The sequence below is a fragment of the Lagopus leucura genome, unplaced genomic scaffold (genome assembly GCF_019238085.1).
Source record: "Lagopus leucura isolate 7727_CA_CO unplaced genomic scaffold, USGS_WTPT01 Super-Scaffold_650, whole genome shotgun sequence".
Classification (NCBI taxonomy): domain Eukaryota; kingdom Metazoa; phylum Chordata; class Aves; order Galliformes; family Phasianidae; genus Lagopus; species Lagopus leucura.
The window spans coordinates 7,299,058-7,315,836 of NW_024962253.1; the positions used below are offsets into that span (position 1 = coordinate 7,299,058).

General features: G+C 42.2%; 1 protein-coding gene across 1 annotated transcript in view; it reads right to left on the reverse strand.

Moving 5' to 3' along the window:
• Window positions 1-5,639: 5,639 nt before the first annotated feature.
• The window catches only part of SKOR2 (SKI family transcriptional corepressor 2), a 16,620-nt gene continuing 5,480 nt past the window's right edge, over window positions 5,640-16,779 (reverse strand). The window contains exons 4-7 of the mRNA XM_042862306.1: window positions 13,327-13,392; window positions 12,819-12,917; window positions 9,341-9,408; window positions 5,640-5,702 (exon numbers count right to left, since the gene is read on the reverse strand). Coding sequence (XP_042718240.1) covers window positions 5,640-5,702; window positions 9,341-9,408; window positions 12,819-12,917; window positions 13,327-13,392 — 296 coding nt within the window. The remainder of the gene's footprint in view (window positions 5,703-9,340; window positions 9,409-12,818; window positions 12,918-13,326; window positions 13,393-16,779) is intronic.

Below are 16,779 nucleotides of genomic sequence, written 5' to 3' on the forward strand. Positions count from 1 at the left end.
AGCCCCTCGTGCACCCTCTCCTGCTGCAACAAAGTTGCCTCTGTTGTTTGCATCCAGAAGTCTCTGCAGAAATATGCCGCATCCCGGGACCTTTGGGTCATTTCCAGCAGGATTGGTGGAGGTCCCTTCCTGGTTTGAAACCCAATCAGCTAAGAAGGCTCCTGGCCAAGGGGCAGCTGCAGGAGCACAGAACTCTGAACCCAGGCTTCGTTTTCTGGTGCTACACGGACCAGTCTGGCTTTCACGCTGAAAGGAGCAGTGTTAGAATCATAGACTTCTAGAATCATTAAAGGTGGAACCCCACTGCCCACTCGCCATATCCCTCATTGAGCAGCTGTGAAGCTGCTTCTCCATGATGGCCAAGTTCTGGGCTGCTGGAGAAGGGCTGAGATTGAAACGTGCTTTATTTTGGTGTTGGCTTAGCTTATTCTTCATTGTACCACGAGCAGGGTGTTGTGAATCTCACCGTGCAGCGCTCGCCTCTTCTCACACCTCCTCCAGGGAGGGGGCATCCCTGCAGATCAGGACCTCCTTTTTCTCCCTCCTTGCTGCTGGAGTTCAGCTGGCAACCTGCACGGAGGTTTGTTGGTTTTTTTTTTGGCAGAAAAAAACTTCATCACTGCTCAAAGCATTTTTGCTTTGTGAGCAGAGAGGGTGGGGTGCTGCAGGGTGGAGACTCCTTTTTCCATCTGTACACTTTGGTGTTTTGGGCTGGCAGGTGAGCAGGGCTTTCAGAACAATGGAGACCAAAGCTTTTTTTTTTTTTCCAGCATGCAGGTAAACAGCCACAAAAGAACTACAGCTCCTCCTGCAAGTATCAACAGCACCAAAGCAGCTCTTCACAGCCCTTCCTCACAATCTTTTCTTGTGAATACAACTTCATCCTGAATGCATGTACTTTCAGAGTATAGTTTCATTCTGCTTTGAAAGCCAGTGGAGCAAAAGTGCTGAGCCAGTGCCGATCTTTGCTTCCATTAATTCCTTTTTTATACAGCCCCAAACATGAAGATTTGCTGAGAAGGTACTGTTTTTTGTCTACTACTAAGTTTATCCAAAATTTTTGATGCAACAGCCTGAAAGGGTGGTTGGACTGAATGACCTTTGAGGTCATTTTCAACATTGGTGTCTCTATGGTTCTAAAGTTTTACATAAAAATTATGGGAAGAAAACATTTGGAGGAAATCTATGGTCTTGGAGATGCTTTGAAAGCACCTAAATTTACTGTTCTGGATGGGAGAAATTTGTTCCCATGTTGTGAGCAAGGGAAAGCACGTACCTCCATGCTTTTGCTTGGTGCTGAAGTATCACAGAAACAAACGGTTTGGGAGTTGGATCCTGGAGAAGCAGCAGCACGTCTGAAGGGCAGAGCTTGAAATGGTTTGGAGGTTTGTGTGGGAGGGGGAAGACCAGTTCTGTGTAAGAAAAAGGGATAAATAGCCGCTAATGAGCTTTCTGCATGTATTTATTATTCATCCAAATACTCCAAAAATTCAAATCACAGCTCAAAATGCAGCCTGCCTTGTGTTTAATTTGCATTCTTGGAGGATTGGACAAAAGAAAGGCTAAAGCCAAGATCTGCAGTACCTCTCACCTGTCGTGTTAGTGGCTGTAGAAGTTGAGATTTGGTTAAGTGTAGTTTTTTTAGAGGTACTGACAGGCTGCATGTAACAAAAGCTGAATGTGTATGGATTTGCTACTCTATTAAGCTACCCAACACCCATAAAAATAGCTCACCAGCAAGCTCTTACCTTTCATCTCTGCATGGCCACCTCCCATGGGTAAGGCTGTGGACGTGGGCTGACTCGCCATGCCAGGCTCCCCAGGATGTCTGCAGCTCACCTATCAGGGCCACCATCATAATACACGGTCATACTTTTAGCTGTGCTGTGTGGAGCCAGGAGCTGGGCTCAGTGATCCTTAGGGATCCCCTCCAACTCGGGATATTGATTCTATGATTCTATAACTATCTACAGAGTTGCATTCAGTACAAGCAGCGTTAGGATAGGCACGCAGGTCGTCCTACATAGGTCATCGTACAGGTCAGCTACATAGGTCATCCTCTTTCTTTTCCTTATGACACCAGCTGGTGAAAAAAAACCAAACAACACACTGAGGGTTGAGTCTGCAGGGCACAACAGCTTACTGCAGCGTGGGGAACCTCATCATTTTAACATGTACGATTTTGTCACAAGAGGAAAGCAAACAAGAGCCAGTGGGCGATAAGAAGTTTCATGGGATGTTTGTTGAAGGAGAGCTGCTTAGGCGGTGGTTGCTCTGTGTTTGTTTTCTAGGATCACATTCTTGTGCTTTATCGGTGTGAGGGATGAGTTTTTAATTCAAGAGATTTTGTTCACGCTTCACCAGCTTTCCACCTTCACATTTGCAGCGGAGATCTGCAGGTTATTTATCAACAAGGCAAGTGGTGCTTCTGTTTTCTGTCTGGGAGCTTAGCATAGCTAACAAAGTAAGAGCACAAAGTTGACGTTTGAACATTAAATTAGAATCGTATTAGTTAAATATCCTTCATTTGTGTGAGCTATGCAGTTAGTGCACGCTGGTTACTTTTGCAAAACCAACATTGTGGAAGCACAGCTCGCAGTGGGAAACATGATGGGCTGAGCTCTACTGAACAGAACAGAACAGAACAGTAGAAAGAAGCAATAAATCTGCTGCAAATCCTTTGTGTCTGCTCCTGGGGTTGAACACATGGTGGGAGACAACAGGCTGCTCCGCTCACCTGACCACATCCAGGAGCTCTGGCACTCTGAGGCCATTAAGGCAGTAATTTCTTATTGAGCAATGGGATTGCTTTATGTCTGGGCAAAAGTTTTGATCTGTAGTGGTAAGACATTTTACCACGACACTACAGAAGAGTTCATTCTTCACAGAAAAGATTGGAAAACATCACTGTGTCACTCTACGCTATGATCTATATGATATCCTGTGTCCTGAGTGCTTTGCAGATATTTCCCCATCTCACAAGGGATACAGCTGGTCAGAAAAAGGCAGAGGAAAGCTGTGGGATTGCTTCTGTTGGAGGAGCAACAACAACTCGTTGGAAGAAAGACAACCAGAGAGGCTCAGTGGCTGCCTATGAAACCATTTTGGCATAGAGAAGGTGGGCAGGATTGACAGGGACTCAGCTGGCAGCTGACATTGTCAGGCCTATGAGCTGAAGTACTTCTAAACAGCTATTCTTGGGGACAAATTTCCCCATCTTTTTCTTTTTTCCAGGGGAATAAGCACAGCATTGAATTACAGAGAAGCTCAGCTATGATCTCATAGTTTTCTTTGTTTTATTATAGACTTTTTATCCACATGAATGATAAAGAAACTACAACAGAGTTAAATACCTTTTTTGATAACAGTGATTATATTCTTAATTACACTCAATATTAAATTGTAAAATATTTCCAGAAGAGTACAATCTTAATTCATACAGCAGGCAAAATACCAGAGGAGAAAGGGACCAAGGAGGGGGGGTATGAGAGTTTCCAGTCTGCTTTTAAAAAGCACTGTGTATGGCTCACGCTTTTTTATCCTTCCATCCCCGTGAGGCTCCGTCTCAAAGCCGTGTGTTTCTTTCCACAAAACGCTCTGCAAAAGCAAAAGATGATCTGGCGGATGGCGTCAGTGTCTGTAGCGTTGGAAGGATCGTCGGTTCTCTTCACTGCTTATGTCTGTGATTCATCAAAAGCGTTTCCTCTATTAGGTTTAGTAGTCCTTCTAAAAACACAAAGACTTAAACTTTGGTACCACCAAAAAAGATCCAGGACAGGCATTTTTTGATTTTTTTTTTTTTTCTGTTTGTTTGTTTGTTTTGTTTTTAACTAATAAATGGCTGCTACGTTCTATTTTACATGGTTGTCCATGATGTTTTGAGGTCACTTGTCCTTGAGTTCGGAGGAACCTGATTTGTTTTACTTGTTCTTTATATCCCCAAGCACTTCCATTTTATCAGTCTTTATACAAGTTAGATTTCAGAACGGTGGGTCATTATTTACAAGGGAACAGCTGCAAAAGGTCCTGCGCTTCTAGGAATAAAAAAACAAACACAAAAGCTCACAAAACAAAACAAAGTGTTACCATCTCTAAGCCCGAATCTGACGTTTCTTTACTCACAGAATTACAACATTTACTCACAGTCCCAAGAAAACAGATACGCAAAAGTCACCTGCTCAGGGGAGGTTCAGGTTGGATCAGAGGAGTTCAGGTTGGGTATTAGGAAGAATTTCTTCTCCAAAAACAAATGTGATGCAGTGGCACAGCTGCCCAGGGAGGTGATGGGGTCCCCATCTCCGAAGGTGTCCAAGAACTGTGGGGATGTGGCACTTGGGGACATGTGAGAATGGTGGGGGTTTGTTGGACTTGGGGATCTTGGAAGTCTTTTCCAACCTTCTTGATTCTGCAATTCCCTGATTCTGTGATAAGCATCCTCTGAGACTAGCTAGTTAAAATTCAGAGTCCCATTGAAATATTCCATTACAAATGAGGAGTAACCAACTGCAACATGACTAAATACAACAAGACCTGATTTGGTACAGCAGGTCCAACAAGAGCAGTACAGGATTTATGAAAAACACAGGGCATTTACTGAGCGGATGCTCTGCAGTGCACAGGGTCCTCACTCCCTTGGTGCATTGCCTGGGCATGGATGTGCATGCACATTTCTTGCTAAGGGTTGCTAAAACCCTTTCCTGCCTGGCGCATTGAGAATCTGAAGTTGCTTCTGAGCAATGGAGTTGTGATTCTCTGCTTTACTGGTTTAGCTTAGCAGTTAAGTAACAACTAATCTTCCAGGGCCTACTCAAAGAAATCCCTGGTGGAATGATGCACAGTCCCAGGGATGGTGCATCACTGGCAACAAAACCAGCACAAGAAATACATCCATCCTTCACACTCAACAAATGAACAGGAAACTCTTGAAGCTGTGATGCTGGGACCTTCCTACAGGGATTACTGGCTGCTGGAAATGCAATGGTGAGAACAAATGGTGCTGTTCAGCTGATGCTGCTCTTCTCAGCTCAAGCTGCCCAGGGCCCCATCCAACCAACCCAGTCTTGGGTTCTTCTCATGGTGAAGCACCCACATTTCTCTGGGCAGCAATGCCTGGGCCTCATTGCTCTCTGAGTAAATGTTAATTTAAGTGTTAAATCTTTAGCACCCAGAATTGAATGTCAGGGCGGTTTCCCATTTTTGCTGAAGGTATATTTCCTTGAAGCCACTTCATAGTGTCAGAGAGCAGCTCTTGTTCAAGCCATTAGCCTGTGTTCAACCAGTGGTCAATTCTCAACACTATGTCCCACCCCAGTGAAACCTCACAATTTGGGTGATGATTTAGGACAAGAGGTAATGGCCTCAAGTTGCATCAGGAGAAGTCCAGGTCGGATATGAGGAACAATTTCTTCTCCAAAGATTGGTGAGGCCCTGGCACAGTCTGCCCAGGGTGACGGTGGAGTCCCTGTCTCTGGAAGTGTTCAGGAACTGTGGAGATGTGGCAGCTGGGCACATGGTCAGCGGGCACGATGGGAATGGGTCAATGTCACACAGCAAAACGATTCTCTAAATTCTTGTAACGGCTGCAGAGAGAAATCTGACGGCCAGAATACTACCCCACCCCTTCTTTCACAAGCTTACCTTTAGCTTTTGCTGAGGTGTGCACCCAGCTTTTCTTTCCTGATCAAGCTTGCTGCATAGGGAATCTGCAACGACACAGAAACAAAGCCACTGTTTTCAGCCAAGATTCGGCTAACAACATATGCAGGCTGGAATCTCTGCGCAGCCAAAATGCAGCAGGTTGGGAGTATCAGTCTGCATGTATTTATATCCCCATAATTAGGAAGTTCTTAATAACTATCTCTGCCTTGCACAAACCCGATGAAAGCCACTGAAGTGGAACAAATAATTAAAGCAAAACAGAGAACATAGGTATATTAGGGAACGTAGTTATATTTAGGAACAAAGTGGGATGATGTGTTCGTAGGCTGCTGGGAATGCAGTATGGGACAGCTCTTTAAAATGCAACAAAACTAAATTGCTCTGAGATTTCCCTGTAGGTGGGAATCCAAATGGCTACATGTTCACTATTCCTCAACAGTGAATAGCTGTCTTTTGGAAAGAATCACATTGGGATCACAACATTTATGCACCTCCACTCCCGGTGCTGCTGCAGACCGAGGTGACCCGCTTCTGCTTCTAGGAACTCTGTGATGTATTCAGAAATAATGTCAAATGTGTTGAAATCATGAATTCGCTTTCATGACTTATGAGCTAACAGGATCAGTCCAAATCTGGGAGCAAAGGGAGCCACCAACAAGTGGCTGAATAAGCACGTTTCAGCTGAGGCTGTGGTGTTTCTACCTCCTTCTCACTCCCAACATCGCTCTGCATGGCCGTCAGTTATATAGGACATCTCCCAAGCTGTGCTGACCTAGATAACATGACGAGGTACATTCTGTCAGAAAGGGACTGTTCTCAATCCGTTTTTTTTCTGCTATATTTGGCAAGTCGGTGTCTTTTCAGTGTGTGTTGTTTTGTGCATGCTCCTGGTAATAAATGAGAGTGGAAGGGGTGGTATTCAGCAGGGACACTTTTTCACAAGTTAAATCACGTGCAATGTCATCTGCTTTTCAAGTTGCACGAACATTTTGTGGATCCGGTGCTGCAATAGGACATGTTTAGGGCTGTTTGTGACACTGCTGTCCCTTTTTGTGCATCCAGAGCAAGTGTTCGGATGAAGATAGGATCAATACTTAAAAGGGCAAGATAAGATTCCTTATCTTTGATAAGATCCCTGGAGCACATCCCCTTTGGCTTCCTGGGAACTGAACTCTGCCTGGGATTATGCATGTAGAACTAATTTCCATCCTAATTTAACTACAGATGATTCCACCAAAATCAAATCAATATTTTAAAGCGCCACTATTTCCCATTTCCCCTCTCACTTACGGAGTGACAAGCATGCAGTGAGCAACATCTCTGCAAACCTACATAACAGTGTGAGTATTCCCTGCATGTATCATGAATACATTCATTGTACGAAGCCTCAACCTTCCATGTACAGCATGAAATAGGAACTGAACCTATTAGAGCTTTTCTTAATTACAGTAGGACTCCAAGGAACATGATCTCATACCTCCAAAGACCTGAGAATGCCACACCAGGATGGATTTTTCCTTCTTTTAAAGACTTCTTGTACACCTTTAAAGATCAGGATAGAAGATGATGAAGAGAAATCAATTTCGCAGGCAGATAGTTCCTGATTTATTTTCTTGTCTGCCTTCAAAGAACAGAGGTGGTTGAAAGTAATACTGAGGCTAGAGGCTATTGAACATCAGAGGAGTTCTAGCTGGATCCAATTCTGAGGACTGAGCATTATTGTCACCCCACAGTTGGCCAGTAGGGTGGAAGCCAAGACTCTGTATTGAATACAAAAGCCATCTGAACCAGATGAGAAGACAAAAGGCTGTCAGAACAACTCACTTTTCTAACACGTCTCAAAGACCTACTGCCTTTATCCCCATGGAAAAATAGTAGGGTTGATCACAACCCATGCCTGAAGCAAAGTGGGACCTGCATGTACTCAGCCATTTGGGTAGAGGATGCTTGGAGGCAGGAGGAAGAGAAAAACACACTCAGTGATTTAAGATCAATTTTCCTGTTAAATATGATGATTTATTGATCGCTTCTTGGCACTTGGCTGAAAGCTTGGCATATGGTTGCAGTGCTTCCTGGCAGCTGCTCCAGGCTCTCGGACCAACTCCTTATTAACAGAAATTGCCAATGGCCACACAGAGTCCAACACTTCATCCACCTACCAAACCAGGTTGTGTCCAAAGAGGTCAATATCCATTACAGATGTTGTAACAGAACCCTTTCTCAAAGACCTGAACCTTGCTCCTGACTTTCAGGAAGCCATAAAATAATTTTTCGAAGTCCGGAGTGGACAAAGCATTAAAATTACAACTCATCGATTAAACAGTGAGGCTCTCAATGAGGAATGTTAAACCTGCGCCACGTCCTCGTTGCTGTGAGTGCAGTGGCTGCGGAGTGACAGCAGAGGGCACTTGGAGTCTGAGCCATCGCCTCCCTTCCGACAGCGCGACTCCCCAGCACGTGTTTGTTGGGGTGGCAATTTATCATCGCGCTCTGCATTGCAGTTTCACAACGTCAGAAGTGCTTTTAAACAAACAGATGCCTTCGTGGTCATGTTGAAATGTTCAGGAAGAGCTAGTGTAAGTTGTTTATGCACACAATGGTGAGAAAAGCAAAAAAAAACCAACCACCACCACCACCACCAAAACAAACAACAAACCAACTCATTTATATAATCTTAAAAATAAAAATGACTAAGCCAAATTCTGTGGCTAGCTAAGCCACTAACCTTTGTGTTTAATCCTACATATCTGTGAAGCTGAAAGTAAAATTGTGATTCGAGCATGCTTTAAAAATTTCATCTTCTCTCTCTGCACCACAATGACAAGAAAATTGCATGTGGGCAACTTTGTGGAAGCAATGCTACAGTGTTCCAGGAACATACAAACCAAAACAGCCTATCCCTGTTAAAAACAACAGACAAAATATATCAAAATAAATCCTGCTTTTTAACGTGTCCTGCACCAAACGATTTGGTTTACCCATGGCATGAGCCAAGAAGGCTGATGGGGTTCCAATGAAACTTTCTGCCAGATCCTGGGAGATGAGGGGGAACGCAGTAACAGCTGTACATGTTAAAGAATGGAGACCAGCAAAAGAAAAAACCCTCCAAAATGGCCTGGAGTCGATTTTCTCCATGAAACAACCTCCTTCCAACACCCTCCATCTCTCATTGAAATCTCTGAAGTCAGCAGGAACAGGGAGCTCAGAGCTCTAAAAATAAGGCCACTCTAAATGCCTCGGAGCACAGCACACATGTTTGACAATCGTGGCCTTCAGCTTTATTTTTATGTCCTAACCCATCAAGTAGAAAATGACAGCACCAGAAGACAACAACCCCTCCCATTTTCAGCAAGAGGAAAAGTGAGCTTCTCAAGCAGAAGGCTGATTCAGACGTGGAGATTTTTGGCAAGCCTGACTCAGGAAAGCTGTAGTCTCAGTGTTCAGTCAGCACATTCCATTGAGTTGAAAGATGAAGACCCATCTGGTTAAGGTATGAAAGTAAATCTCCAGGTAATTAGGCTCTAAACCAGTTAAGAACTGCAAGCTGACGTGTTCCTAAGCATAAGGGAACGTGAGCTCTGTAATATTACATCTACATGGCTTCCAGGGGAAAAACTGGAGGGTGTACTTAAAAAATCAAAGTGATAGTTCATAGCATTTTTAGTCAAAGACATAGACTCACAATTTGTAGCTGCTGCACCATTTCTTCTCTGTATGCCAGCTCTCGTTTCATCTGATCTTGAAAATTATCTATTAAGAGGGAAAGACAAAAAAAAAAAAGACAAGTAAATGCAGTAATTAAAATAGAGACCATAGCAGAATTCCTATAAATCAAATGAAACCAAACCCAACTGAAGCACACCAACGCCTTTTTGTATGATATACCTACCAAAAACTTATCTGATAGGAGGTACTGCTGATGAGAAAAAAAAGATTCACCTGGAAAAAACAGATCCAGCTCTGTCCTCCCCACTTTAAGATGTAGGCTCCTATGTTTCTCTTGCTAGCTTTCATGCCCACAGTGATGTTCTCAATGGACCAGACTGCAGTCATCGGTCAAACTCGTACAAGAACTGGAGATAACAGCAAAAGCTGCTTTGCTTTGGTATAAATCTGCTGACGTCAATAGGGATGTCCAGGATGTGAGAACAGAAAGTGTTCAAGGATGCAGGATTTGATTTGTAGTTTACAACATTGTGCTGACAACTTTGAAAGCAGCTCAAATTCCTTAAAAGAGTGACGTGGAATTCAGATAGGAAGAAGTCATTGAAAGACAGACCACACCTTCCCAGTCAGCTGGGTTGTGGCACAGCCTTTCAGCTCTGGTAGGGTCTTGCTGAAGAGTACTACAAGGCCAAAGCAGCCAGAATGGCTTATTTGCAATTAAAAGACTTCAGCAGTCATGTTGGCTGTTGGGCCGTGGCTCCAGAACTCATGGAGCCTCAGTTCAGTATCTGCTCTCCAAGCTCTGTGCATATGTCTCCTCTCATTTCTTCACCAGTAAATCAGGAATAATAGCACTGCCTCATCTGCCTGGAGCATAGGGAGGATTAATAGATTAAATGACTGTGGGACACTTGGATAGGGCAGTAATGGGAGTCACAAAAATACCAAAATTGCAATGCAAAGATTTGATCCCAGATGAGAAATGTGGCTCCTATCAATGCTCCGTGTGCTGCTGTGGGCCTGGGAACACACTCATTCCCTGCAGAGCCCCACAAGCTCACTACATTCTCAAACCCAAAAGCAGAGGCAAGAAGACAGAGCACATCACAGTGGAGTGGCAGGAGCTGCCTTGCCTTGGGGGAAAGGAGATATGTCACCATCAGGTGTGGGCATGGGGAAGAAATGGAAGAAACTAGAAGGGGGCAGAGCTCTGTTGTCTTTCACACAATAATTTGGCCTCGTCTAAATGAAAAGCAAAGGATGTTGCTTAGGAGGCATGGAGGCAGTGCAGGATGGTGAGAAAATATCAGGAAAACAAATGGAGAGAAAATTTGTCTAGCTAAAACCAGCAGGAGTCCAGCATGGCTACGCTGAAAAGAATGCAATGACATCTTAATGACATCTTAAGGAATTCCTCCAGGTTTCATTTTATCAGCCTGTTTTTTCCTCTCCAACTTGAAAAGAAAAAAAATACAAGCCAGTTTGCAGTTTCTCCTCTGCTTACCAAAATAGCCATGTGGGACAAAAGGTAATGGTCTCTTGTCCCGTGCTAGCTACTCTGTAGGTCCTCTTCCAGTTTCATTTCAATAGGAGCAGGCTACGCAAAGAAATGCCCCTCATCTCCTCTCCTCCCTGAACATCTCTTCACAGGCTCGGTACAAACAGCTCAGAAATCCTGCTCAGTCCTGCGCTGCAAACTCGCTGTGCAAACGCGGTTAATGGTGAGGATAACGTTTTTTTTTTTCTTTTTTTTCCTGCGGCAGACAAAGCCGTGAGCAATGCCCAGGAGAAAAGAGATGAATATTTAAAGAGTTTTCTTAACACAAACTTAAATACTTTAACTGCCCAGGCTACGTTTCTACTGTTTTACTGCCACGTCGTTAAATGCTGCCGGACAAAAGGTGAGCCGGTCTGCACCAGAGGTAAAACCGGTGCAGGATTCTGCCTTCAGCATCTTCGGGACGGACAGAAGTTCAGACCTATGGCTGCTCAGGACTGGGATGCAAACCTGCTCTGCCCTTCCTCGTGCAGACCCACGTGTCTCCAAGCCACGAGAAGCCCATCAGCACGATTTTAACCGTACCTTCCTTAGTCGCTTTTCAGGTTTCTCTCCTTTAATTGGGTTTTCTATGATTTTTCTCTCTAGCACCGTCACAAGCAGTTAGAAACTTTACTAGGGAAACCTGCAAGGCAAATAGCTTCTAACACCTGACCTGAGGCAGCAGCCCCATCTCTTTCATTGCACCACACGCTGTTCTGGAGGACAAACCGCACTTATCTCAGATTTTACACTTACTTGCTTGACAAAGACCCATTTTCTTGTTTTATGGTATGTGGAGGAGGGTTTTTTTGGTAAATCTAAATCTGTAGATAGGTTTTACGGTCACTTACACGTATTGTTTATAGCACATTATCTGTTTTCTATTTTAATCCTGAAGAAAATTGACCACTGCTTTGTGGTATGTTGAAACCACATATTTTTCAAGTCAGCATATGCAGTCGCCACTTCCTTGGTCAGCCGAATGTGTTCTTTTCTTTTATTTGAATTGTATTTCATGCGGTTTAATTGCACTGTTTATTTACACGGCAATGACAGAGCATTAATTTTACTGTAGAAGAACAAAAGGATACATGAGTGACCCGAATGGCAAAACTCCAAGATGCCGTTTTACCAATACCACACATCAAGCATTTTGATCTATACAAATTATTTGAAAATTACCTCACTCTCAAACCCACGTAATGACTGAATTTATACTGAAGGATGAGGTTATCTCCTTTCATTAATATCTATACCACTTCAGGCTCTCCTTTGTTTATGAAGCTTTCGAGATTTGAGCTAAAGATGGAGTCATTTCCAGAGACCTGCCTTGCACTTCTCTGAATCTACCTTATTTACAGAAAGCAGAAAAATGCATTTTCTTTAAATGACAAGAAAACACAGCCTGCACTCCCACCTCTTCTTGTGATCCAAACATTCCTCAGCTTGCAGCAGAGGTGTTTGTTGAATTGGGGTGCTTGCAATGGTGGAGTTTTTAGGAAGCAACTCGGACTTTTGACAGAACAGAGAGCTTCTGAACTCTTCAGGAAGCTCCAGGAAACCAAGCTGAGGGCTGGTCAGATATTTTCGTCATGCAGGAGGTAAGAGAAGTTAGCAAAAAGCCAACTTCTGCATGAATGAAGGCGCACTTTCCCCATCGTTATGTCCTTTACTGTTTCCTTGTGCCTGCAGTTCAACTTCCTGATAACTTCACGAAAACCTTTCTGATTGTCCCTTTCATTTTAGAATGCACACCAAAAGGGACACCTGGATTTTTCCTACAAAAGACTGATGTTGGCAGCCTGAAAAGCCCAAACAGCGTAAGTGCCATCGACCTCAGCTGAAAATCCTGGCAATACAACTGAGGACGTGCTTCTCCTGTTTTCCAACAACAAACAACTCTCAAAAAAAAAAAAACCCCAAAAAAGCCAAAATCACAGATACGTGTTCTTACTGAATACTGGGAAAGATGCATTTCCTTTCAACACCTGGAACTCCTGCTCCAGCCTCCTCCGTAAGTCAATTTGTTCAAACAAAACCTTCTGGAGTTCCTCTAAGAAAAAGAAAAGGAAAGAGGAGAAAAGTGGTGTTACTAATCTGTGGAAATAATTCTTGAGAGAACAGTCGCTGAGCAATTCATTACGATAAGACAAAATATTTTAGCAGTTATTAAAGAAGAAAAAAACAAAAAGTGTTGCATAGACCTACGATAGATTTTGTGCAGAAAGCCATGAATATAAATCAATGTAATATATTATTTTAAAGTATTATATTACAGTGTCATGTATTGATTGATATATATGCATTAATCTCAATTATATCCACCCAAAGGTCCATATATTATTCATATGTTACTTGACAAGCTTAAAATATGGTGCAGAACAAAAATGCCCCCTATTATCCTCATATTCTATTAAAACAAATAGCAGTTTTATAACAGAAGAGACCCTGATTTATTTTACCTTTCCCCATGTTTTCTACATCCTTCTTCAGCGAATGAGGTGAATTGGTTTCTTGTGTGTGTTCACCTTAAGAAAAGAAAGGAAAAAGGTTATTGATTTACCAGTATCACTTTTCATCAGAATTGTCTTTATTGTGCAACTGCTTCAGAAAACATGGAGGAAAAAAAATAAAATTAAAGAAGAAAAAAACGATTAAGTCTTCTCTACAACATCCAGATGTCACTTATAAACACAACCCTAGCTGAGACCAAAGATGCTTTTCCTGGTACAGGCTTCTGAGGCTTAAGGGTCTATTTTGATTGTCCTCTGAAAACGTGGTTGTTTTTTCTTTTCTGTAGTTTCTATGAACAAGGTTTTGAAAGAAGCCAGGAAACAGGTTTTTAAATGACAAAATACCATTCTCACTGAAATTAATAGAAGATTTTCTATTACTTAAAGTTGAAGTATAAGAGGACTCTCAATAATTAAGAAATATTTGGTAAGGAGGCAGTTATTGAGCTAATTGGACTAATTCTTGGTTTTTGTCCAGCTGCTAAGTGCACATCATTAACTACTGATGAATAACCACAAGGAAGACATATGTAAATCTGCTCATTCATTTACGTATTTGAAAGAGTCATGGAGAAAGCATCTTGGGTTGGGGGAAAGTGAAAAGCTCCAGCACTGAACACAACAGGTAAGACAGCAGCTGCTCAAAAGCTCACAGTCACAGAGCATCGACGGTAGGTCACCGCAGTCAGCTGATGGTGAAGTCGAATTGGAAAGTCTTGTTTCCTATGCAGTCAGAAATATTTTTGCAAGGCATTTATTTCTGTTTTTAAAAACCAATGCACTCGTATGTCCCATGAAACGTGAAATGTTAATACATGGAACATATCCCCTAGCTGTGCCCTTCAGCATCTGCTCTCTCTTCTTGTTTCTTTCTTTAACGTAAAAATAAACTCGTTCAGGTGTTTATTTACACAACTGCTGTCATCAGTGCCATTTAAATCTGTTTACATAACACAGTTATTAAAAAAAAAATGATTATTGTATGATATTTGATATGGACAATGCATTTTCTGCAGGTGAGCTGGCTCTCAAATTAAAAGAGGCAAAAGAAACAAAAAGAAAACTATACACCACTCTTGAAGCAGTGCTTTTAAGTAGTCCCGTAATGTAAAATGCTTTTTCTTTTAGTTTAATATAGTGCAGTCTTAAGCAGGATTGTTAACAAAATAAGTATTTTGTTAGGTAAGTCTGAAATAAATGAGAACACACAAGCAAAAAGAAAGAATTTAAGTTTAGGAAGTGTACTTGTTAAACTGTAAATATCAACCATTCTCGCTTCCGAAAGAAGTAAAGAACAGGATGGGAAAAGTGAAGGTGTTTAAATGCAAATCCCAGCGTTTGGGTTTTAAAGAATCAGCCTCACTCCTAAACTGCTTTCTGCTGCTCATAAAAGGGCCTCGACATTATTATTGTTAATGGCAATAATGACAACAATCGGATGAGTTTCACCTTCCCAGTCCCCCTCAAAATGATAATCAGGAGTCTGCTCTTCTGCTTTTCCATACTTCCCAGAGGCCTCATCAAGTGCTGTGTACTGTTATACCTTAATTGAAAGGGAGGAGGTATTGAATATTTAACCAGCTTCCTTTCTCTTAAATGTTAATTAAAAGCTAAATAGGTGTTTAAAAACAAACAAACAGAAAGCCCAACGAATTTTAATCAGTCTACAAAAAAATCACTTCCCCTCCTAATAGCTCCACCGGAATTCTCTTGGGCCTTCTCTATGCACAAAGTTGTGTTTGGCACGATGGAGAACAAAAGCTGTGCAGACTCAGAGATGGATGGGCATCTAAGTTTGCTTTCAGAGAGGCTTGGTTTCAATTTAGCCAAAAATCTAACTGCACCTCAAATCTGCTGTCTAGGGGTAGAAAGTGTCCAAAGCCACTTTCATACCTCTGTTATTTCTGATTAGCGGCAGGTTTTTTTTATCTGGAGTAAGGATGGATTACATTTTGAGGTTACACTTAATCTGGAATGTGAATATCCATCCCCTGCACGCTGGATATTAGGAATAATTTCTTTTTTAGAAAAACAGTCCTTGTTCCTGGACGTATTCAAGAAACCTGGAGTTGTGGCACTTGGGGTCACGGTCAGTTGGCACGGTGGCAGTGGGTTGAGATTGGGCTTGGGGATCTTGGAGGTCTTTTCCAACCTTAGTGACTGTGTGATTCTATGAACCAAGGAGGAAAAAAGCAGTGATGCAGCACCGACGGTGTGCCAGGACCATGAACTCAAAGTGCTCCATTGTTTTTTGCTGGAGAGAACATGTTACACAAAGACCACAGTTACAACAGTGTTGGTGTCTTGTGTCCAAATATACAGTCATTCAAAAACTATGGGCAGACGTGAAACAGCAGACTTGGAGAGCTTCAAAGACTCCATCTGTATTTACTATTAATGGCTTGCTGTAAGTCATACACAGTTTGTGCGTTTGTCCTGGATAAATCCTTCCAAAACACACTCTTACTGAAAATATTCATGCATCTTGAATATTTATGCCCCATTCTGGGGATAAATAATCAGCAGGCTAGGCAAGGCTTTAGAAAGTATGCCTATTTTAGAAAATGCAGTAAGTATGTTCAAGTGTTTTTCTCCACTGGGGCTGATGTACACATCGTGCAAAATCCAGAGCTTCTAATGTTAATTTCCCCTCCAAGTGCCTCAACTTTAAAACAAGCTAGTTCTATTTTTTTGCACAGATAAAGCCTAGTTTATAACTTCCATTTAAAGTTCAAAACATGGACAGCTGACTTAAAAAACCTGCACTGAGGCACTTACAGACTTCAGGATGAGAACCTGGTTTCAGGGTCTCTAACTAAACATTATAAAACTGTGCTTGGTTTCCAAAATGTGCAATGTTTTTTACAACAAATCAGTTCCTTCTGGGCTGAGCCCTATGATATTTCTTAGAAATATTTCATAGCTTTATTCTGGAAACATGAGGGCTGGATAATCACTAATTTTGGGGTTGTTTAAAATGGAGGGTAGGATTCCAGAAGATGAGTCTTAAAAACAAAGAAGCAAAGCAACCACAACAACAAAAATTAAAACAACACGGAGAAACCGTATCACCAGCTACTGAGACATGCAAAAAGTAATTTTGACAAAATTCAGCCCCTTATAATAGCCCAAGGAGATCTCCCAAACTCTTTATTAATAACAGAAAAGAGTCAGGAATAGGAAATGAGGACTCAACCCTGCTGCCCATCTCCAGTTTTCTGTCATGTACATGCGTGTTCTCACGTGCAAACTTTGCTATTAATTTGCAGTGCTGGGTCCCACATTTGAAAATTCACCTTCATTCCAACTTTCACTTTCTTTGCTTACAAATAAACATAAGCAAAAAATAAATTCTATGTCAGTAACTTCTGGATCCAGTGCTTAACAACTTAATTCTGTAAA